The sequence below is a fragment of the Bombus affinis genome, chromosome 6, assembly GCF_024516045.1.
Source record: "Bombus affinis isolate iyBomAffi1 chromosome 6, iyBomAffi1.2, whole genome shotgun sequence".
Lineage (NCBI taxonomy): Eukaryota > Metazoa > Arthropoda > Insecta > Hymenoptera > Apidae > Bombus > Bombus affinis.
This window is the reverse complement of record NC_066349.1, coordinates 12693868-12717063: the sequence shown is the minus strand read 5'-3', so window position 1 is coordinate 12717063 and position 23196 is coordinate 12693868. Positions and strand designations below refer to the sequence as shown.

The 23196-nt window shown below is 26.7% G+C and overlaps 6 protein-coding genes and 1 long non-coding RNA gene across 11 annotated transcripts; 4 read left to right on the top strand and 3 right to left on the bottom strand.

The window, feature by feature from the left end:
- Positions 1-303: 303 nt before the first annotated feature.
- On the bottom strand, positions 304-2282 carry LOC126917534 (uncharacterized). The gene is made up of 2 exons (XR_007710978.1): positions 1708-2282; positions 304-1247 (listed from the first exon to the last, which is right to left on the bottom strand). It is a non-coding gene; the product is annotated as an uncharacterized LOC126917534 (long non-coding RNA).
- LOC126917516 (ATPase family AAA domain-containing protein 5) lies at positions 2227-7525 on the top strand. Of its 5 annotated transcripts, none has more exons than XM_050724433.1 (6): positions 2227-2251; positions 2978-3889; positions 3981-4291; positions 4538-5717; positions 5811-6228; positions 6330-7525. In XM_050724433.1, the coding sequence occupies exons 2-6, from the start codon at positions 2991-2993 to the stop codon at positions 7089-7091; spliced, it is 3570 nt and encodes a 1189-aa protein (XP_050580390.1). In that variant the 5' UTR covers positions 2227-2251; positions 2978-2990; the 3' UTR covers positions 7092-7525. The 5 variants fall into 5 exon arrangements, with proteins under 5 accessions (XP_050580390.1, XP_050580388.1, XP_050580389.1 ...); XM_050724431.1 differs by lacking the exon at positions 2227-2251 and adding an exon at positions 2263-2400; XM_050724432.1 differs by lacking the exon at positions 2227-2251 and adding an exon at positions 2271-2400 and having other exon boundaries at positions 2968-3889.
- On the bottom strand, positions 7515-9574 carry LOC126917519 (eukaryotic translation initiation factor 3 subunit L). Its single transcript, XM_050724446.1, has 3 exons — positions 9325-9574; positions 7793-9253; positions 7515-7707 (listed from the first exon to the last, which is right to left on the bottom strand). The coding sequence occupies exons 1-3, from the start codon at positions 9343-9345 to the stop codon at positions 7573-7575; spliced, it is 1617 nt and encodes a 538-aa protein (XP_050580403.1). The 5' UTR covers positions 9346-9574; the 3' UTR covers positions 7515-7572.
- A 184-nt stretch (positions 9575-9758) lies between these two features.
- LOC126917522 (developmentally-regulated GTP-binding protein 2) lies at positions 9759-12365 on the top strand. The gene is made up of 5 exons (XM_050724454.1): positions 9759-9927; positions 10400-10707; positions 10812-11242; positions 11412-11613; positions 11936-12365. The coding sequence occupies exons 1-5, from the start codon at positions 9864-9866 to the stop codon at positions 12020-12022; spliced, it is 1092 nt and encodes a 363-aa protein (XP_050580411.1). The 5' UTR covers positions 9759-9863; the 3' UTR covers positions 12023-12365.
- A 647-nt stretch (positions 12366-13012) lies between these two features.
- LOC126917526 (ras-related protein Rab-40C) lies at positions 13013-17259 on the top strand. Its single transcript, XM_050724461.1, has 4 exons — positions 13013-13565; positions 14091-14284; positions 14368-14590; positions 14660-17259. The coding sequence occupies exons 1-4, from the start codon at positions 13406-13408 to the stop codon at positions 14965-14967; spliced, it is 885 nt and encodes a 294-aa protein (XP_050580418.1). The 5' UTR covers positions 13013-13405; the 3' UTR covers positions 14968-17259.
- A 154-nt stretch (positions 17260-17413) lies between these two features.
- Positions 17414-18673, top strand: LOC126917527 (uncharacterized). The gene is made up of 3 exons (XM_050724462.1): positions 17414-17924; positions 18021-18343; positions 18418-18673. Exons 1-3 carry the CDS (start codon positions 17600-17602, stop codon positions 18610-18612), a joined length of 843 nt encoding a protein of 280 aa, XP_050580419.1. The 5' UTR covers positions 17414-17599; the 3' UTR covers positions 18613-18673.
- A 460-nt stretch (positions 18674-19133) lies between these two features.
- On the bottom strand, positions 19134-22737 carry LOC126917531 (glucose-induced degradation protein 4 homolog). The gene is made up of 4 exons (XM_050724472.1): positions 22355-22737; positions 21628-21795; positions 21322-21554; positions 19134-21100 (listed from the first exon to the last, which is right to left on the bottom strand). Exons 1-4 carry the CDS (start codon positions 22499-22501, stop codon positions 21037-21039), a joined length of 612 nt encoding a protein of 203 aa, XP_050580429.1. The 5' UTR covers positions 22502-22737; the 3' UTR covers positions 19134-21036.
- Positions 22738-23196: the final 459 nt, after the last annotated feature.

The following is a 23196-nucleotide window of genomic DNA, read 5'->3' as shown; positions in this document are numbered from 1 at the left end:
TTCGTATCCAGTGAAAGAATGACGAAAAAGCAGGAGAAAGATTAAATGAAAGTGAAAGATGAAATGAAAATACAAAATCTTTCAATGAAAATTTAAAAAATAGCCAATTATAACTCCCTACCAAAAAAATTATTTTAAAAAATATAGAAAATTATGCCAATATTGATAGCGAAAATTTCATTTCGGAAGAAAATCGCAAATTTTTATGAAAATTTAATATATCTATGAATTTTTTACACGAAGATACGATAATTTGGAAGAACGATAACACATATAAAGAAGAGTTAGAAATAGTACAAAATGTCAGAATATAATAATTTATTAACAAACAATGAAGAAAATAACCAATACATTTACAAATATCAAATATACCTAATATATATGGTATCTCTATACCAATAGACCATCTTACAAAAGAAAACCATCCAAACTATCCAAGTGTAAACTTCTGCCTTCGAGGAAATCCCAATTGCTTTTTGCCCTTTCTCGTCACTCTTGAGACTTGCGTCCTTCTTCCTTAATGTCTTTTCGGGTGCAGATTTCCCTCAGCTTTAACGGAAACCTCTCCTTTGGATATTTCTAAAATCATTGAAGGAATTGGTTCTTCGGAAAATGAAAGATACAGAGCACCATTGTTTCATAAGCTGGCTTAACTTGTACATCACAGTTTGTCTGCTGTTCAATTGCTAGTCACTCCATTGAATTCTCATTGTCACAGAATCTTAACAGCACTTTTGTATAGTCCAGCATTGGCTTATTAATAAATAATTCATTTCCTCCTTCTTTTACTTCTCCTTCTCCTGTCTCTTGCTGTTGTTGGTAATGGCAGTGGTGCTGTTGATGTCGTTCTTTTTTTCTTGTTCTTCTTCTTTTCTCATCAGCTGTTTTTCGATTATGAGCTGTCTTTCTTGTACATCTTGTTTTTCTTCTTCATTTTCTAATAAACTTTTGGTGGTTCGAGTGCGGCATTATTCACCAAAACATCTTTTTTCTACTCGTAGTCTATTTTTTGTAGGATTTACTTTATATATTTCGGGTAAAAAATGATCGTCATAGCCATATTTTCAAATTTTATACTTTCGCCTTTCCTTGCCTCAGTAGTAAATACCGGGTCGTAAATCTTATAATCGTACGGTGGAACTGATGTATATAGATTGACTACGAACGCATGTGTCAATGTAGGTTAGGTTTTTATCCACAAACTGTCTCTGGATTTGAATCTCACAAATTGGATTTGAATTTTGTCTCTAAAATACATTAAAAGCTGTTATATTTTAGATGTGATAACACACATGTGGTGTGACATATGATGTTATAGTCTCTATTCATCGAGTACTATCAGAAGATGGAAAACAAGTTATAAGATTGGCGCTCAAAAACCGAAGTTCAGTTAAAAACTTAAAGCATCAAACAAAATAAAATGAAACTGTCATATACATGTTTAGCACTCCAATTGTTCGACTAAAGTATGTTGACTAAAGTTTGAGTTTTCGCGATTCAGTAATGTTTGGTAATTTGTGAAGCATCATAGGAGTTAAGACATTCGATATTTGTTTCTAGCATTTAGAATAACCTAATAGCTGGTAGCTGCGCGACTCCGGCTCACTTGATTCCTTAGAAACTGACGAATTTATAACAGTTTACAACAGTAAATAATCTCATATGCAAGGTCATTGAATTTGTCTTAATAAATGCCATTGTACGTACCAATGAAAAAATATTCATACCAGTACCATTGCTAAGGGTTAACGTTAAATCTAAATGGTGTATATATTAAAATTATTGCATCATTCCACTGATCTATTATCCTCTGAAAGAGAATATTCTCTTTTTTTCCTCTAAAAGAAATATAGTAAACAATTAATTTTTCTTTTTTAGGTAACACAATTAGTTTAATTATTTTCTGATTTTGTTATTTTCGTATTTGTCTGTCTTGGATAGGAAAGTAGACATGAATTTTTCCGTAGAATCGTACAATTAAATAAGTTCTTGTAGCGCGGAACTCAATAGGTTCTTGTCTATGCTAGCGTATAACCAAACGTGGCAGATCCCTAATTCTATAGGATCTTGTATATGCTAGCATATGTCACCTTCAGCACTTAGCCACGTGATGCAGCACTAGTCTGGAAGTCACCAGAACCATAAACGTGGGTACTTTCATTTCTTCTTTGGTAAAAGTAAACAAAATGTTATTACTGCCGGCTAGTAACACCCAAGTTTCACTAGTAGGCAACCAATAGCTGCAGCAACAGTAATCACATTTTGTTTATGTTTATTCTTTCATCTCATTGGATAGATAATAGAAATTAAATTCTTAAGTTCATGGATAATATAACAATCTGGAAGCAAACAAATTTTATACAAAATTAGAGATTCATGTTTTATAATAAAATTCAAAAGGTGGACCTATATTATAAATAACTTTTATATATGCTTACATACTTATCAGTGAACAATAATTATATAATTTTTTTTCACTTAAATGCCTGTAAAATCGTAATATAAAAATATTACGTTTTTTAATAATTTAATATAAATATTTTCTAAGAATTAAATAAATAATTTCTAAAATTTTACATTACTTTATAGTTTTTTTTTTATATCTCATAAAATTACTTTTATGACTAAGATCACTGATCACTGATGAGAACCAAGTAAATATCTTCTATATAAGATAAAATAAAGTACATATATTTATGTGATATTGTTTCGTTGCTTTATTTTATTATAAATTAAGATATATATGCAAAAATTTGCTTGTGAAAAGTAGAAATAACCTAACTGAGGAATTTAATTTGTAATATTGCCAACAGAGTTCTAAAGCAAATGATGGTAATATTATAATCAAATCCATATCTGTAGTATACACATTACACATGTGTCGTGGCGCCAAAATCTTATACTATTGCTGTACAAATAGCAAATTTTATATCAATTGCTTTTACCGTAATTTTCATATTTTCGAAGTTTTTTTCAGGTAGTAATGAAGGATGAGGAATATTACACAGTATTTTGAGGACAATGTACAGTCTAATAATGACGTATCGATACATTCTGATAATGATACGAAAAAAGAAACGAAGTATAGAAAGGATTCTAAAGGAAAACGTAATCGTGTTAAAATTAAAATATCTCGAACGAATTCTAACGAAAGAGTATGTGATATTATGGATAATAGCAGTGATATGATTGATAAAACGCCTAGTCCATTTGCTAAGATAAATAACGAAGATAAAGATTCATATGAAACACCAAAAAAATCTTTTCCAAAAAGTGTTCGAAAGCCCTCCAAACGAAATAAATCAACAGATCAAGCTTCAAGTTATCTAAATTTAGGAACAAATGATTTTGATATAAAAAATAGAGAGCAAAGTAAAGAAGGTAATGTTAAAACTCGATTAAGCAGTAATAAAAAGCATAGAAAAGAATTGAGTAATAAGACAAACATTAGTGAAGATGTAAGCATAGATAATACACTTAAAAGTAGAGAAGTTATTGATGATATAGAGGTAGTAACTATTGATTCTAATAATGAAATTGAGAATAGTAGGGAAGAATCAAATGCTTTTCAAATTCTAATGAATCGTAATAAGGTAGTTCAATATGTCTCACCAATAAAAGTTCTTCCTCAAAATGAAGAAGTAAATAGCAGAAAATCAGAAGAGTATAGAGAGAGATTAAAACGTTCTAAAGAAAAACTAATAGCGTTAGCTGATAAGAAAGGATATTCTAAAAGAAAACTTGCAGAGATGGAAGAAGGTGAAAAAATAGAACAAATAATACAAAATCGTATAAAGCTGTTTAAAGGTGGAGAGAGAAAGGATAGTAACATGAGTACAACTATTTTAAATCATAAGCAATCAGGTGGTAGTTTATTAAATTATTTCAGGTAAGGAATTAGTAGTTCCTCATTTTTCTCTTGAACTATGAATTTCTTTTATTTTCAATATTTCTTTTTATGTTTATTTTATACAATATAGCAAAATTCCAGTGGATTTAGTACATACAAATATGGCAAATATGTCCACTATTGTAGTAAAAGCTGATGTACATATGACAGAAAACAATGCTAGATGTGAATTATATAAGTCAGATTTAAGTAGTACAATACAAACAAATAAGAAACCTAATAAATTAGAATTATCTCAAATGGATGACATTAGAATCATAGAATCTGAAAACATTAATATCTTGAATAATAAAAAAAAGCAACAAAATGAACAGAATCACAAGCATAGATGGTCATTGCGAATCAAACTTCAAACTTACAAAAATGAAAATGCTTCAGCAGGTATTTGAAACCAAAATATTACTTCTAATTCATTATATAAAAGATTTAATTCATTATATAAAAGAGAGAGGAAGAGAGAGAAATACATATGATGTAAAAAAATATATGGGAGTCTCCCAAAATCAAATATTTTGGTTGATGGCAGTGAGCTTTTACACTTTGATCGCTGACTTTTTATTTTAATATTTTATTATACATACATTTTATTGTATACTTTTTAAAATAAATTATTTACTTTTTAAATAGGTGATACCAGTGATGAAGAATTATTCTCACCAAGAAATAAGGTTAAATTAGATATGAAAAATTATAAAAAATGCGGATCGACTAGAAATCTAGATTCAGAAAACTTATCAACAAAAAATAGGAATGTAAAAGGAATATCAAAGCCAGCAGATGAATATACAAAATTAAAGCTAGAGAGACATGAACATTCGGAAAGCTCAAAAAATAACAATAAATGTTTAAATAACAAATCTGAGAATAAACAGAAATTTATTAAGTGTGATAAACATAATTCAACTTTGATAAAAAATAGTAACGTAAGGAACTATAGTAACACTAATTTAGAATATACTACAGAAAATAAACAAAGTGAAGAGGATTGTATGATTATCAAAGACAACAGTTTAAAAAAAAGAACATTTGATAAATTAGCTCCTTTATTTACCAAACGGAAAAAGCCAAATCCAGAAATAATTGCAGCACGACGATTGTTTTTACAGCCAGATATGACAGATAATAATAGTAAAAATAAAAATCGGAAAGTAAATGTTTGTAGTATACTACCATTTCCACTTATTAGTCATGTTACACAGTTAAATAATTTATCTTGGCATGAAACTAACATTTTTAATATCCCAAAAGAAATCTGTAAGAATTATGTTCCAATTATAGACATAAACGATTTTAAATCTTTAATAGATTTTTCCAAGAAAAAATTGAAAACTTTAGAAAAAATTAACAAACCGAAAATTCAAGAAGTATTAACAGATATTGAAAAGCATTGTTCAAATGTAAAAGACATGTGGGATGTTATTTCACTTATTGTCAAGGAAGAACCTAATAAAATAGTATCTCCTAGAACAAAAACTAAAAGAAATAAACAATCGGGAAAAAAAGAAATAATAGAATACAAAACTAAGAAGGATCAATTTGAATACTGTAGTTGGACTTACAAATACAGACCAAAATGTTCTCAGGAAATAGTTGGAAACGAAGAAGCAGTAGCAAAATTGAGGGAATGGCTGCTTGGGTGGAAACCAATGTTTACTAATGAGGATGTTAGCAGTGGAGATGAATTTTATTCATCTGATAGTTGTCAAACAAGAATTAGTGAAAATAATCAAGTAGCTGTATTACTCGGACCACATGGCTGTGGTAAGACTGCGAGTGTATATGCACTAGCAGATGAATTTGGTTACACGTTAGTATTAAAAAATTATATTAAATTAACGTGTAAGATTAAGAATGTTATATAATTTGTGTATATATATATATAATAAAATGTTCTTTTTAGTGTATTAGAGTTAAATGCATCATCTAGAAGAACAGGGAAAAAGCTTTTAAAAGAATTAGAAGAAGCAACTAAATCACATCGAATTAAGAAAGATGAGAAAACGTCTGTATTTTGTGACCTAGTTTCAGATGAAATTATGCCAAAGAAAATACCACAAAACTCGCTCATTCTTTTAGAAGATGTTGATATTATATTTGAAGAAGATGAAGGTTTTATTTCTGCTGCATATCAATTAGCATCAAATTCAAAGCGTCCAATTGTTATGACGTGTAGAGACGTTTGTTCCCATCTCACTAAAATGGCACCTCAACAAAACAGAATTTATTTTCAAGAGCCTGTTGGAAATAGAGTTTGTGTTTTATTAGAATTAATTTCATTGGCAGAAACTGGTTATAGACTTCCATCTAATTGCATAACAGTAAGTTTTACTTATATGATGTATAAGTAAAATTAATATGCATTATTTTATTAATTTTATAGAAATGAAATTGTAAATACTAAAATTTTTCTTATTTATAGGAGTTATTGCAAAGCGGTGATTTACGAAAAGCTATATTACAGTTACAATATTTATTGTTATCTGGCCCACCACGAATATTGGAACAGACCATAAATTTTAAAAATTCATTTTGGCAAAATATACGGTATTATATACACAAGCCAGCAATTAAATCAACTAAGAGGGGGAAAAGGAAAAGAGTTGCAAGTAACGAAGTAACAAATGATGACAAAAACATAATAAATAATATAGCAAATAAATTAGATAATATAGCTTTACTATCATCTCTAATTGAAATAGAAGATCGTGCATTAAATCTGTGGCAAATAAAGGCACAACCCAATTTATCTTTGGTCGAAAATACTGCTCCATATTCAGCTTCTAGTAATATATGTCTAGAAATAGCTGAATGGATAGGTAGTAAAATTATATGTAAGGAGGAATTGAATGATTACAATGGGACACAATATCAAGATAATATTATGTTAAAAAAACAGTCAAATAAAGGAGTAAATGAAGCCTTGTCACAAACTACATCGTTATTGCTCGACCATCAAATTATAGCTACAGATTATCTCCCATCTGTAAGAACAATATGTAGAGCAGAAGCATTAAGGGCTAACAACAATAATAAAAGAAGAAATCGGTTCTTTCATTATCTTCATAATTTGAAAGCACCATCTACATTATTTCAACCTAATATTTTAACGGCAGCATGCAAAATAATGCACGATAAAGTTGACAATAATACACAAAATGAAAATAATAGTGGTCTCGTATAACGATTAATTTTTTGCATTAAATATGTTATAAACATTTATAAACATAGTGCAAATATTATTTTTAAATATATAATACATCAAAAGAAGCAGTGCATGTTTATAAAACGCTAGAAAAATGAGTGTTATTATTTAATTATATTTTACTTTTTAATCCTTTTTTTTCAAGAAAATAGATTATAGATTGTTAGTCATGCCTACTTTTATAATATTAAAAACATACATAAATATTTTATATATTAATAATGAAGCAAAATACTTATGTTATCTTGAGAAATATTCAACATTATATACCTTTTTTCTAAGAGCAGTAATATTGTATAAGTATAGAATTAATGTAAAGTTGTATTATATATAGTGCCTCCAAACTGTCTTAGGCTAACAGATTATGTCTTGAATCTTATGATTAAATAAATAAAAGAAATATTTATTATTAATCAATGTTTTTTATTTTCTTTAGTAAGAATGATATCAATGTATAGACTTAAATTTTTATATGATGTAACTTGCGATTTAATTCTTCAAATTTTAGAATTTTGCGAATGAAGAAGTCCCCATAACGATGAGCTACTTTCGTGTCCGCAATATGAATCATATCGTGATCTATATAAAAATCCAGCTGTAACAACATGCATTGTGATTATCTTTTAATGATAGTAAACATAAAATTGAATTAATCAATGTCATATTAAATAACAAATTACCTCTGAGCCAGATTGAAATTTTCCATCTAATCCTGATGCACCTTTTGTCCAAACAATATTCTTCATTTTATGTTTAAAACACAATAGATGAATAGTTAATGCACTGACTTCTTTATCTAAATCCCAGCTCTCATCTGGTCTAGTATTACTACACATAAATGTAGCTAATTTACTTAATGGCAAAGTAGTATATAATTTTAAATATGAACGAATAGTTGGTAACATCTTTTGTTGAACAACTTCATCCATAAAGACTTGAGTTTGATGCTTAATTGCTTCTCGAACATAATCTTCAGTTGGATTATCAGGGTTTGGTGGTGTAAGAGATAAAAACTTTGGACATGCAAATAGAAAGCATGATTCAAATTCAACTAAATCTCCATATTGCATTTTATACATTTTTTCGTGATAATTTTTGTCACGTAACGCCTGTTGTAATCCGTCATCTATACATTGTGGATGAAGAACAAGACAGATTGCTAATAAATGATACATTTGCTCTGTTTGCTTATTAATTTGATCATTTTGGTAACTTCTTGTTGCAAACAACTGTTTGGTTCTTTGAATATATAATAAAATACCAGAAAATGTTCTGATTGCATCTGCATATCTCCGCATCATCATATAAGCAAAACCAACATAATATGCTGTTGATATTTGACAACCAGGAACATGTGAGTATGCACTCTTTTTATAAAGTTCAACATTTTCTAATACTTTAATGGCTTGATAATAATCTCCCAAAAGAGAATGTAAACGTAATAATCCTACAAGAGAAAAATATCCAAGCATTTTATATAAAGAGTGTCTTCCAAATACACCAGCAACAGAATCTGGATCTCCACCACTTGCATATACTTCTAATTGACTTTTGATTTTTGATTTATCTACTAAATAATGTAAAACATTCAAAACACACAATACATCCCATGTTTTGCTATGTGCATTTAAATTTTCAATTTCTTCAGGTGTTTTATTTGATAAATTAGCACGATATTGAGTAAAAGACTGAAATTGGTAAACAAATTCATCAATAAGCTCCCATAACCATTGATCGGGTAGCTCTAATTGAACTGGAGTCTCTGGACGTAAAATATAGTTAAAAAGATCACAGTAATTATAAAATGAACCAAGACGTTGTTCTAATGTTGGTCCTTGCATTCGAGCATAGATATGACGATAATAAAGCTCTTTATACAGAGTAAGAAATACTGGATCACTGTCAACTATATGTGCAATTGTTTGAGTATCTGGCCAGGAAGACTTATCAAACAATTGTTCTGAGATTTTCGGGAACGTTGTTTCATAAAGATTTTGAATCTCAAAAATCATTCCTTCATTTATACAATTGCGTAAGAAAACCAGGAAATTTCGTACAACTTCTGGTACTTGACGATAACCTAATCTGTCATACTGGTCACCATGAACATCTGGTGGTCCATAATCGTCATAAGCATCATACTGAAAATAATATAAATATTAATCACTATAATATGATAAAAAATACAAATATTTACTTAAGTAATATTTACCTCGCTATAATCGTCATACATGGTAATTACTTCTAACTAACTTTATATCTTATATAAAACACTTGGTATAACCTATGCGTTAAAGCAACAAGCTAACCAAAAAGATCGGCAAATAATTCACGAGTTACTAAATGGCGTGATCATAAACTAATCCAAACTAAGATATGCCTCTTACAAATTGTATTTGGGGATAAAATTCAACATTAATAGTCTATTCGACGAGACAAGGCAATAAACATGAACAAAATTTAATTACTACGGTTGCAACTATTAGGTGCTGTCTATTGACACTTAAGTGACACTAATTGGCAGCTAATTATTGCAACCGCAATAAACAAATTTTGTTTACGTTAACTGCCTTATCGCGTTGGACGAATTATAGATGGCGTAATCAAACAGCAATGAACGTTCTTCACAATAATTTGTTGTTTATGATAGATATCTTTAAATATATAAGTATATTGTCACGGACACCACATGTAAAAGTGTGTGTCATTTTTGTAAATGTAAATTTATTGTGTGCTTGTTTGGTATATAAAATGGGCATATTAGAAAAAATATCTGAGATTGAAAAAGAAATTGCTCGGACGCAAAAGAATAAAGGTTCGTACATATTTCAAGATTAAATTGTTTTTTCTAACCTTATGTAGAAATGCTTCTGTATACTCATTTATGCATACTCTTGTAACATACGCAAAGAATTACACATAATACAAACATTTGTCATTTCCGATATACATAATTTTGTCCTTTTATTAAAATTAGTATTATTGTTAAAATACTTCAATATTGATAAATCATCTTGAAACTAACTAAATCTTTGCTGTTTTGTATACACTGCTAATTTATTAATAAAATTTATTTTAAAAGATGTTTGTATTTATTATTGATCATTGTTTATAATTTATTATATTTCTATTAAATTTTTCCATATATATTTGACAGAAAACAATATAAATTTATTATTATTATTGCTATCACAATAAATATATATGGTAAAAAGATCATATATATATTTTCTATAAAAGTTATAAGTTGAATAATAGTTAACTTTATTTACAAAATTTATTTTCAGCCACTGAATATCATTTAGGTTTATTAAAAGCAAAGCTTGCAAAGTATAGATCACAACTTTTAGAACCACCAAAGAAATCTGAAAAAGGAGAAGGGTTTGATGTATTAAAATCAGGAGATGCAAGAGTAGCTTTAATAGGTTTTCCCTCTGTAGGAAAATCTACTTTGTTAAGTACATTAACACACACAGAATCTGAGGCAGCATCTTATGAATTTACTACTTTAACTTGTATACCTGGTGTTATTGAATATAAAGGAGCTAATATTCAACTTCTTGATCTTCCTGGAATAATTGAAGGTGCTGCGCAGGTAATCACAAGATTAAACTTTATTTAATATATATACTATAATATATAATACTAATATATAATAATAGTTTATAAAAATCTTACATTTGTGAATATTTTATTAAGGGTAAAGGGAGAGGTAGACAAGTAATAGCTGTTGCAAGAACAGCAGACTTAGTTCTTATGATGCTAGATGCTACTAAACAAGATGTACAAAGACAACTCCTAGAAAAAGAATTGGAATCAGTTGGTATACGACTTAATAAGAAAAAGCCAAACATATATTTTAAGATAAAAAAGGGAGGTGGATTGGCATTCAACTCCACATGTCCATTAACAAAAGTAGATGAGAAATTAGTGCAAATGATTTTACATGAATATAAAATTTTCAATGCAGAAGTTCTATTTCGTGAAGATTGCAGTGCAGATGAGTTAATCGATGTGATTAATGCTAACAGAGTATATTTACCATGTCTTTATGTACATAACAAAATAGATCAAATATCAATAGAAGAAGTGGATAGAATTGCCAGGCAGCCTAATAGCGTAGTAGTTAGGTACAATTTTTCTATCTATTTTTATGTAATATATATGTTAAAAAAATTGATTTTCAAATTTTTATATAAAAATATTATTAATTTCATATAAAATATTCATATAAAAATTTTTGTATCTTAAAGTTAAATATTACAACATTATGAACGCTATTTTATATGTTTTTTACAGTTGTAATATGAAATTGAATCTAGATTTCCTTCTTGAAACATTGTGGGAATATTTATCTTTAATAAGAGTTTATACAAAAAAACCTGGACAACCACCTGATTTTGAAGATGGTTTAATATTAAGAAAAGGGGTTACTGTAGAACATGTATGTCATGCAATTCATCGTACACTTGCTCAACAATTTAAATATGCTCTTGTTTGGGTAAGTATCACTTTTAATGTATTAGGTTGTCACAATATTAATAGTTTATATTCTTACAATTATTTGTTGAAGATTTTGATTCAATATTTTCTCAATAAACTATCTATTTCTATATTTTGTACAATATTCAATTGTGTGACATGTTGTAATAAATCTTCTCATAAAACTGATAAAACATATTTTATAATAAATTTCTAAAAAATATGTGAAAGAACATAATAAAGATAATGAATTATAGATAGTAGTAAATTCTCAAGTAAATGTCTTAAAAAAAAAGAACATTTTTTTAGATGGATTGATAATATCTTACATATTTTTTTAGGGTACAAGTACCAAGTATTCACCACAACGAGTAGGAGTGCAACATGTTATGCACGATGAAGACGTTATTCAAGTAGTTAAAAAATAAAATTTATATGATTATGTGCATAAATCATCTGTGAAAATCTAAATAGCAAAAATAGAACATTGTATAATTTTGTTTATACATTTTATACGCATTTGCTGAAACGAAAAGGAAGAGATTATCTTTTAAAATTTACTTCAACTTCTGGGTTTGTTCTATTTAGTATAAATATGAAACATTTATACTATATATTTCTTATTAGTTTAAAAACTAAAATTGTTTAAATGCAACTTTTAATAAATATCATTCATATAAAAGTAATCCTAAAGAAACTAATTTTTTATAGTTGTATAATGATCATATATACATACCATTTGTTTATTAAAAATATATTGCGAAAAATAAATTTTGTTTTGTATATTTATTTATATTTATGTAACATATATGTTTACATTATATTATTTTTTACATACATGTGAAGAACGTATCCTTACATAAAAAAAAATAAATAAATACATAAATTAATCACGAAAGTATTTGATTGTGCCTAAGAAATAAATAAAATATTATTAAATAACCATTACAGTATTTATTTCTTATTTGATTGATAGCAAGATATATAATATATAGAATAGCCTAGCTAAATGGGATCACCTAAATATCTTTTGACATACTGTAACTTTGTCCTGAGATTTTTCATTTAACAATAAATATGACAAATATTCGATGTAAATAAGAAGAAGGACAGTAAATTTGAACTTAGAAAGAGATATTTAGGTATGGTGAGTATTTAGGTGATCCCATTTAATTAGTCCACCTTTTGTAACTTGTAACCTCAAAATTGATATCTTGCAACTTAATTTATAAGTGTACAAAATTTTGTATCCTAAATAATACTAAAAAATCTTAATCTCTCGGTTGTAAAATATTTATTAGTTACATTAAATATTACAATATGATTCTTATTACAAAAATGTTGAGGAATTACAAACGTAACTACGAATAGCTACAATCGAGTAATAATCGCTTTACATGAAGATCCACCTTATTTTACCTGGACAAGAATCATTTATTACACAGTTGCCTTAATAGTTGGTCACTCGACGAACATACTTGACCTTCGGCCTTTGATAAACTTGACAGTAGACACCTCAACTAAGCAATTAAACATAGGGTAGACAATACTGTAGAAAATGGATTTCATTCTTGTTTTGTTATGATTTTGCTTGAAACTATAACAGCCGTCGGTGAAAAATCATCGTAGGGAAACGTTGTCGATACGTGAAAGTAACTTCGTGTTGAGTGCAACATGGTTTGATTTGTAAAAACGAATCTTTAAAAGAAGTTTATCCGTCCACGGATTCCAAATACAAAAAACGTTAAAGGGGCGATCAGTGCATAGAGGTTTGCCTGCAGTATGCTCAGGGTTTATAATACAGGGATAGTATGGCTGCAGGTGAGGCCAGCACAACAAAGTCTCGTCAAGAAAAACAATACGATTATCTCCTCAAATTTCTGCTGGTCGGTGACAGTGATGTTGGAAAACAAGAAATCTTGAGTGGACTCGAAGATGGTGCTGCCGAATCTCCGTTTTGCAGCGGCAGTGGTATTCTACGATTTTCCTTATCAATATCTTTTAGCTACCTCTTTTCCCTTTCCCTCTAATTTAAAATAATGCATTTGCATCGTGTTTAATTTAACTTTATTTCATTAGAACTACATAATCAATGTCATAAAATATAATAATATTTGTTTAACTGAGCTGAATTTGATATTTAATTATGATAGTTAATTAGAGGAACATATCAGAGAAATTTCACTGTTAATTATTTCCGATTTGTTGATATTTGTAATAAACATTAATTTGTTACCTATTTGATAAAACTAGTTTAAAGCTTATGGCTTGTAATTGAACATGAAAATATCAATTTAAAGATTCATGCGAGCAATTTTAAAATAAGATTTTAGAGAATCATACAAAAGCTGAATAAGTATATTATATTACATTATATTCTGTTTATTCATTTTAATTGTGTCATCCTGTAACACTTATTTTATTCCTAACGATCTGAATTTTCTATTTTCTCTCTTGAACAATTTGAATCTTAAATACTTTGAACCTACTTTTTAGCATATAAAACTACCACTATCTTATTGGATGGAAAGAGAGTAAAATTACAATTATGGGACACATCAGGTCAAGGTAGATTTTGTACAATAATCAGATCTTATTCTCGTGGGGCTCAAGGTATATTTTTAGTCTATGACATTACCAATAAATGGTCTTTTGATGGCATTGATAGATGGTTAAAGGAAGTTGAAGAGGTATATAAAAATTATCTTAAATATCAATTTTATATTATAATTATATTATTAAGCAATTATTATATAGTTAAATTTAATTGTAGCATGCTCCTGGAGTACCAAAAGTACTTGTTGGTAATCGCCTTCACTTAGCTTTTAAAAGACAAGTGGGAGAACGTGATGCTGAAGCATATGCAGCTAAAAATCATATGGCATTTTTTGAAGTTTCACCTCTTTGTGATTTTAATATTCGTGAAAGTTTTTCTGAACTTTCTCGAATGGCTTTACATCGTAATGGAATGGAAAGATTATGGCGATCTAATAAAGGTAATGCATTTCAATTTTTGCTATAATAATTTTTTTTTAATCTGTTATGAATACCAATCTGATTTTTAGTTCTCAGTCTTCAAGAACTTGCATGTCGTGCAATAGTTGCAAGAACAACAGTTTATGGTATTGATCAGCTTCCATTGCCTAAATCCATTAAATCTCATTTGAAATCTTACGCAATGACAACTACGTCTCAATTACGTTATAATGGAAATAGATCATTGAGCTCTAGTAAAAGTCTAGGTTCTCATCACCGAAAGTTACGTTTTGTTGGTGTAGGTCATAATGGACTATCAACTCCAGGTAGTTCACCTGGTAGTATAACAGATTCTCGTACCAGTTGTGTCGGTCGTAATTCTTGCACAATATCTTGAGAATAATTTTATGGTTATAATTGTAAATATATAATATTAATTCTTCCTTCCTGTCTTGATGTAAAGAGTTTTGTTAACATGTGCCATCAAAAATAATAAAACATTTAAATCTTTTTTTTTTAATAGTAATTATAGCATGAAATATTAGCAGTAAAATTTAAAAAAATGAAAAAAATGATTTATTTATAATTACAAAATATAAATAATTGTAGCGCTACTATATTTAATTTTATAGTTATTTAATATTACAATATTTGAAATAATAGTTTAACAACTTTTGTTAATGATTCAAAAATTTCATTATCATTAATGAAAAAATTATGAATTTTATTAAAAGTGTAAAGATACATTAACAAATCAAAAAGTTCTTACTGTCTTTTGTTAAATTTTGATGGACAATGTTTTTTAAAACGAATCTATATTAAAGCAGGAAAAAATGAAGCGAAAAGTACAAGTTCACTAAGTCTACAAAGGTTGTGGTGTAGACTAGAAATAATGTAAGTTGAATAGTTTAGAGCAGCTAATTGGATAATAATACATAAGGACAAATCCAAAAATGTATAATAATTTAACAAATTTTTTTAAATATTATTAGTTTCCTTGTTAGTAGTATTCTTGTTCAGTAATAATACAAGAAAATTTGTTTTACTGTGTCACTTTTGAAATTGTATTTCAATATGTATTTATATATAAAATCAATTCTAAATTTATATTACACATCTAATTTTTTCTTTCTATTATTCTTTTCTAAAAATTAATTATGAAAAATTGAATAATATTCTTTATAATGCAAATATTACACCTTATTTAAATATTTTAATATAATTATATATTATTTTATTTGTACAGTGTAAGTTTATAAAAATTATGTTGTGTAATGTGTAAATATAAAAGACTCATTCATACTATACTCATATTTTGATAAATTTCACTACAGTAGATTACTATGATTTTTTAATATCAGTGATACAATAACAGCAATTCTAATCTAGCAAATTCTTTTCTTAACTTTTTGCTTTTAACAATTACTTTAAAAATTCCATGAAAAATAATTGTTATTATTAAACCATAGACATCTATCGTACGAAATTTATCAAACTGTGATAACAATTTATACGATAGTTTTTTTAAAGATTACATGATATCAAGAAAACATATAAGATGTATTTATACTGTGTAAAATTCAAATTAAATTATATGTGTATATAAAAACAGATATTATTAATTAATATATTATATATGATATGATATGATATGATATGATATGATATGATATATATATATAAACATAAACAAAGGGGGCTCTTGCTTGTCCAGAGGAATGTATTTAACATACATATATTTTATGATACTTACAGAGTAATATTTGTGTTATTTTAAAATGAAATATGACATTATTTAATAACCTTTTACCAATTCATCTTTTTCTTGCTAATTTATGTCATCTTTTTAATTGTTAATACATATATTTTAACAAAAAGAGATACAATATAATGTAAAAAAGATCATTGATTTCATCATTACTGTATATATATACCACTGTAAAAGTTTTCATAAATATTGAGATTGTGGAGAAAGAAAGGAGCCATCTGAATAATTGAAATCAAGTAAAAGAGTTAGTTTCTTATTTGTTAAATATTATAAGAAGCTTGTTTATGTTTATATCTAATAAATAATTTTATTATAAAATATAATGTGATATATATCACATGTTTAAACACATTTCCATTTTAGTATTATATTTTGTAATATTATAAAATGCATTATAAATGCAAAATACAAATTCTTTTCAACCTATTAATGAACATAGTAGAAGTAATTACTTCTAAAAAAAATATTGATGCACTTATGGTGATCACAAAATTGATAAGAATATAACATAATTTGACATTTAACTATCTTATATATAAACAAATATTTTAAAATCACATCAAATGTAATATTGTGCTAATTTTGTCTCTAATCACAAAGAATTTTATATTATAATAATCGAATACAATTATACAACAAAAATACGACGATTTAAACAACAAATTATAATTAGAACCCTAAATTTTATATACTTTAGAACTAGATGACATTATATTTTATTATATTTTTTCCACGTATGTACAATATAACATAAAAATGATCTATTTTATAAAATTTAGATACTTGAAAATTGAATATGCTATATTCAAATGTAAGTAATATATTAGATAGTGTTTTAATTTTAGTTTAACATATAATTATAAAAAATACTTACAATCTTAGTTGATAATAAATAATAAATTGTTTTCTACTAAAAAATAAGTTAAATATTGTATTATACGTAATAATTTATTCATAGATATTCTCTGGGTAGTCATTATAAAATCAAATTTTGAATACATATTAATATCAATTTCCATTCAATAAATTTATATGAATGAAATAAAATTGCTTTATTGTTATGATGCATTTGACTATCCTTACACAGAGTATATCATTAAAAAATGTTCAATTGTTTGATAAAAGACTAATGCAATCTAAATTTATTTCAAGCATCTATTTTTATATTTTCCAGTTCTTCTTATATAAGCTTTGCAGACAGATTTAATCAATGTTTATTTAAAGAATATATTTGTATAATTAAAAGGAAAATTAGAGAGAAATGACAACAATTGATGATATATCTATGGTTGAAGACAATGCTTGCCTTCCCAGTAAAAGGAATCTCTGTGTTCCTCAACAGTTATCAGAAGTAAATGAATTATTAAAGTCAATCAATAGAAGACTGGAAGATTGTGCTTTAGAATGGCAAGCAGAGATTTCTCGCAAACAATGGAAAATTTTTAATTCTAATGGCATTGGAATAACTTCATCTGAACGATCTCTATTAGCAAGAACATATTTTACAGAGAAAAATCTTGATGAAGCTTTCCAACATTTACTTTCTTGTAATAAAATCTTTTCAGAATATTTAAAAAATTTTATTGGTAAGTAAATTAAATATAAGTATTTATATGTTTATTAATAAATGCTAGTAACAATATGTTATCAAAATTTAAGCTATTACAATAATCTATTATTAGATCTTTTACAAGATGAAGTATCTGTTTCAAATGTCAAAGAAACATGTGATGTACAAAATCAATGTTTTAATAAAAAAAAAAGTTGCAAAGTATTGGATATTACTAATGGAGGACCAACACAACTTTCTCCACTTTTAAATGGAGAAGAAAAAGTTCAAGATTATATTGATAATATATTAACAGTCCAGAATTCATTTACTGATGTGGTAAAAGCTAAAATTAACTTTGATACAAAATTTTTGGGGTTTGAAGCTGTATTACATAAAGCTACATCTACATCAACTGATGCAGTTTGCCTTTGTCAGTGTTGTTCTAGTATTATGGTAATATATTTCACCAGTATTATATTTTACTACTGTTATAATAATATACCTATATATTTCATTGCATATTTTAGCAAGCTACACATGGTACACACAGAAAATTAAGAAGTGTAACTCTTAATCAAAGAAATCGAACAGTTGCAAAACCTAAACGCCTAATTAGGTCTAAAAGAACATTATCCAAAAAGAAAAAAAAAGAAAAATCATCCACAGTAGTTGATAAAATCAACAATCAATTACCATTTGAAACACATACAGGAATCTGTTAATACAATTTTGTTATATTGTACTTATTTCCAATTGGTCATTAAATTTTTGTTAATTTTTGTAGATATGAGGAATTTAAACTAAACAGTAACATATACACATAAAAAGATAATTTCTATAATTTACTAGAAGAATTCATTTATTATCTTTTACATTATTAGTACATTTCATTTTAATGTTAAAATTTTCCTAAATGTAATAAAACTATTTCTATTTTTGAAAGCTTTATTAACTTTTAATTAAACAATTGGAAAATTTAAACATTGAAGTGATTTGTATCAATTTTATATACTTCTTATAACTTATAGTTTTGTTTCTATATTAAAAATATCATATAATAGTTTTAATAGATATATTATATTTAATAAGAAATTTACAATACAACAAGGATCTATACACTTTTATGCTTAATTTTGTAATAATGAATTAATACTTTATCATTTGTTTTAATATTAAAATAATTACAATATACATGAATTCAGAAGAAGCATTGAACTCTACTTTTTGCAACAAATGCTGTTAATATTATGTAAATATCATTTTATTAAACATATACATGGGTATTTAAAATTCTATTTTTTAAATATTCGCCATAGTACGCCATTAACTGCTAATATTGTTTTGTCTTATTTATATACTAATTTGGAAGAAAATATATTGTATAAAAATGTTCTTGGTTTTACATATATATTACATAAAAATATTACAATAATTTGCCAAATAAGATATATGACTTTATATATTACATTTTCCAAATTTTACAAGTTGATACTTCAAACAACATTTTTTTAAAATTAACAATTTATAAATAAATGTTAATAAGAGATACTTATAGAAGTTACAAACATTTATTGTTAAAAATTTCTACCAAATGAATGATTAATTTTTAGTTATATTTAGTTATATTGAAATAAACAGCAGCAGAAATGTATTAATGAATACAATAAAGATATTTTAATACAAGTTACACATAATTTTTAGATATTTTATCTTGGAGTAAATATGTCTCTATCCTACACTCAAGTAACAAATAAATCTAGATTCTAGATAGTATACAAGTTTTACTATTTTGGTAACATTAAAATTTTTTTAGTAATTGTTAAAAGAATAAATTTTACATTTGTAAAAAGAGATTCAAAATTAATAGTATTTAGTTTTTAGTAACTTACTGAATAAATATATCAGTTTAAATTAGCCTAATCATTGTAATGAACCATTATAATGTCCTATGTCTATAACAGATTCAATATTTCATTAACATTACATTACGATTTCTATAAACAGCCAACTTGTATCAAATTTCTTCTTCCACTAATATTATGAATATCCATAAAAGGTTTCTTGTTCACTTGGCTCATTAAAATTGTACCACTACAGGGGAATCTTATGAGGAAAGACTTTCTTTATTTGGTATGTTTCTGTGACTGAGAATTTATTAGCTGTATTGAACATACAAAACAGAATTAATGAGTACTGACTCATATACGTAGAGTAAGAAAATCCTTCCTAATAAAATTCTCCTTAAGTGGAATGATTAATCTGAGTTTACCATTTATTTAATCTGTATCATGCTGATACAAGAGAATAATATCAGCATGAAATTTTGACATCTTAAGATAATATTAAAATTACTTTCATGTTCCAGTTTGATTTTTTTTACTACATTCACTTCAATCCATTCAGTCACCACCGTTATTTCAGTTGAGGCAAACAGATCTCATAAATATATGAATGAGTAATAATATAAGTAAACCTTAAATTTCTACAAATGCAGTCATTAAATCATATAAGTAACTCAAATATAAGTATATGCTTTTAATGCAATGCCACAAGATTTTTTATTTCATGTTTTCAAATATATAATTTAGTAGAGATTTTTTATAATATGCATGTATTATTCATTGAACTTAAACAAAAAAACGAAACCCTATTCATACTATAGGGTAAATTTGATTATATATAATGGTAATAAACGATATTACAATCTTATAATAGATAAAAATACCAAATAATTAACAACATTTTAATTGACAAAAAACATCAATTAATTTATTTCGATAAAACATCTTACAATGAATATTAATAATAACTAATTTATAATCAAGCGTATCAATGACTGCAATCCTTGTCACTTTTTCAATTATGACCTTTCTTTTACGAAATCTCTCTAATATTTATATAAAGTAAATATATAATATGCACCATATATATTATGTACTACTATTTAAAAAAGAACCTAAGAAATACCTTATTGAAGTAGTTTATATATATTCTTTCAAGTACTTTACTTTTAACATAAACAATTTAAAAGTTGTTGGTTATTTAAATCGATTGAAACTACTTCAAAGATTGATTTTTATGAGATCTGTAAGCTAGGAGAGGCAAAATATGAAATTCGAGAGATAAATGTGCGAAAGTCATTGATTTCACCTGAACTCGTAGATTTGTATGCTATGTTCTGGGACGTGTTTCAAATTTAAAGATTGATACCTAAAATAATACAAGTATGAAAGAAAAACAATTTTTTTAACATAATTTTCTATCGCATACAAATATTAATTTCTTAATGGAAAATGTATAGAATTAAACTGAAATATTATTTATAATTATAAAGGTTTGTAGTAAGTAAAGTTTAGGATAAAGGGAAAGAGGGGGGGAGACGGAAGAGAATATATTTTGTTACATTATATAAATATATCAAATAATATTACCACTCTGAACTACGATGATAATAAAAGCCTTCAATAGTAGCAGCAGATTTTTGAAAGCAAATATAGTAAAATCCTGCAAATGAGGCACCGTTGATATCTTTTATAGTATGATCAGGAACTAAAAAATGTTCCTTCCACCTCATAAAAACAAAATCAGTTCCCTTCAAAGCCTCGTAATCAAATGTGTCTGAATTAAATGTTTTGGCATACTGGCGAAAAGATTCAAATTTACTCTATAATTTTAAAAAAATGGATTAGCATAGACGTCTGTTAAAATAAAAAAAAAATATGCAATTAAATACAAACCCAATGTTTTCTATCAACATCTTCATCTGCATCCCATTTACGAGTTAAAAATGGATATTTCTTTGATATAATTTCACCATCAAAGAATGTAGTTAAAGTAGGAAATTCTTCTGTAAGACCCTTAATTTTTAAATAGCCACATAAATAGCTATTCTCTTCATCTACGTGCTGTAATAGAAAAATCTTTATAAAATAATAGTTTGTGTATATGTATGTGTGTTTTATTTTATTTGTAAAATAAAAGAAATACGCTACAAAAGATACATTACATACATTTTAAAATATATAACTTGTATATATATATATTTATACATATACTTATTCTTTGTAAACATTGCAACTAAAATTTTGAGTTCAATCAATATCTATTGCTCAAGTGCTATCTACACATTGTCGTTTTATTATATATTTTCATTTTCATAAATTTATTCTAATAAAATAACATTACCTGTCAAACAAAATTACGGATTCTATATTGCCAAGATATTTATAAATAAGCTGAGAAGTATAAGGAAAATTTTTGAAAATTCTCGTAATAGATCATTTTAAATTCGGAACTATTTGAATATGTAAACAACATAGTTAACTAATCCGATTTCGAAAAGATTGTAAAATATTTAAAGGATAAAAGGCATAGAATCAATCATTACGCAGTAGACAGATGTCAAAGGTGTAATAGAAATTTGGGATATTTGTGGCGCAATTTCCAGAAAGGGGGAGAACTAACCTGCAAAACTACTTCTACGTCGTAACTGTTGCCTTTAGACTTTTGAGAACCTTGAAATCGTGAACCGTTGTAGAGTAAAGATTTTGTGACACCCGGCTGCTTTGAGTTTGCGGGCGGTGGTGGTACTACGTCAACTTTCACCGGCATTCTCGGCTCAAGTGAACGTTCTTAAAATTTGCCCTCCTTGGGCGACAATTTCTTCATCACAAAACTCTCGCAATGACTGCCGGTAATTTTCAGGACGTAGATGTATTTATGCAAAGCCTCGAACCCAGACACACCCCCGGTCGTAATTTTTATGCGAACGTTCAATTCGACGTCCCTTAAAAAGATCTTACTTTTCCATATAAGTATGGAATTTTAATTATTTTTAATAAATATCAAAGATAACCATTCACTAGCAAAACAAAAACTAATATTTTCATTTGTTTCGTCAACTTGCACGTATCATGTCCAACAACATTTTAGTTCTATTTTGCCGGATGTATAGGTTCTTACATGTTACTTATCAACAATTTAAATATTAGATTTCTTTTATTCATTCAAATCTTATACTTATACCATTGATTTCACTAATGTCGGTATGCTACTACCTTATAAAATATACGTACCAGAATTTGTATTTCCAACAAATATAACGAAATTATTATTTATATTTATTTTTTTTCATAAACAATGATTCTAATTTGCTTTCCCGCCATAAAATAACAATTTTGATAGTAATATTACGTATTAAATAGTAGCAAAATGTATTAACAATTCAAACAAAATATTTAAATTTGATCTGAAAAAATAGTTTAATGTCACTTTCAATTTCGTGAGCTTAATATTAAGACATTGAT

Excerpts from the sequence above, each read along its gene's own strand:
- LOC126917527 (XM_050724462.1), top strand. The coding sequence starts at position 17,600 with ATGACAACAATTGATGATATATCTATGGTTGAAGACAATGCTTGCCTT. Across the intron at positions 17,925-18,020 it reads ATATTTAAAAAATTTTATTG|ATCTTTTACAAGATGAAGTA; the intron begins GTAAGTAAATTA and ends ATCTATTATTAG. Across the intron at positions 18,344-18,417 it reads AGTGTTGTTCTAGTATTATG|CAAGCTACACATGGTACACA; the intron begins GTAATATATTTC and ends TGCATATTTTAG.
- LOC126917516 (XM_050724433.1), top strand. The coding sequence starts at position 2,991 with ATGAGGAATATTACACAGTATTTTGAGGACAATGTACAGTCTAATAAT. Across the intron at positions 4,292-4,537 it reads AAATGAAAATGCTTCAGCAG|GTGATACCAGTGATGAAGAA; the intron begins GTATTTGAAACC and ends CTTTTTAAATAG. Across the intron at positions 6,229-6,329 it reads TTCCATCTAATTGCATAACA|GAGTTATTGCAAAGCGGTGA; the intron begins GTAAGTTTTACT and ends TCTTATTTATAG.
- LOC126917522 (XM_050724454.1), top strand. The coding sequence starts at position 9,864 with ATGGGCATATTAGAAAAAATATCTGAGATTGAAAAAGAAATTGCTCGG. Across the intron at positions 9,928-10,399 it reads TCGGACGCAAAAGAATAAAG|CCACTGAATATCATTTAGGT; the intron begins GTTCGTACATAT and ends ATTTATTTTCAG. Across the intron at positions 11,614-11,935 it reads TTAAATATGCTCTTGTTTGG|GGTACAAGTACCAAGTATTC; the intron begins GTAAGTATCACT and ends ATATTTTTTTAG.
- LOC126917531 (XM_050724472.1), bottom strand. The coding sequence starts at position 22,501 with ATGCCGGTGAAAGTTGACGTAGTACCACCACCGCCCGCAAACTCAAAG. Across the intron at positions 21,796-22,354 it reads ACGTAGAAGTAGTTTTGCAG|CACGTAGATGAAGAGAATAG; the intron begins GTTAGTTCTCCC and ends TTTCTATTACAG. Across the intron at positions 21,101-21,321 it reads TATCATCGTAGTTCAGAGTG|GTATCAATCTTTAAATTTGA; the intron begins GTAATATTATTT and ends GTATTATTTTAG.
- LOC126917519 (XM_050724446.1), bottom strand. The coding sequence starts at position 9,345 with ATGTATGACGATTATAGCGAG. Across the intron at positions 9,254-9,324 it reads TGTATGACGATTATAGCGAG|TATGATGCTTATGACGATTA; the intron begins GTAAATATTACT and ends TATTATTTTCAG. Across the intron at positions 7,708-7,792 it reads AATTTCAATCTGGCTCAGAG|CTGGATTTTTATATAGATCA; the intron begins GTAATTTGTTAT and ends ATGTTGTTACAG.
- LOC126917526 (XM_050724461.1), top strand. The coding sequence starts at position 13,406 with ATGGCTGCAGGTGAGGCCAGCACAACAAAGTCTCGTCAAGAAAAACAA. Across the intron at positions 13,566-14,090 it reads TCCGTTTTGCAGCGGCAGTG|CATATAAAACTACCACTATC; the intron begins GTATTCTACGAT and ends CCTACTTTTTAG. Across the intron at positions 14,285-14,367 it reads GGTTAAAGGAAGTTGAAGAG|CATGCTCCTGGAGTACCAAA; the intron begins GTATATAAAAAT and ends ATTTAATTGTAG.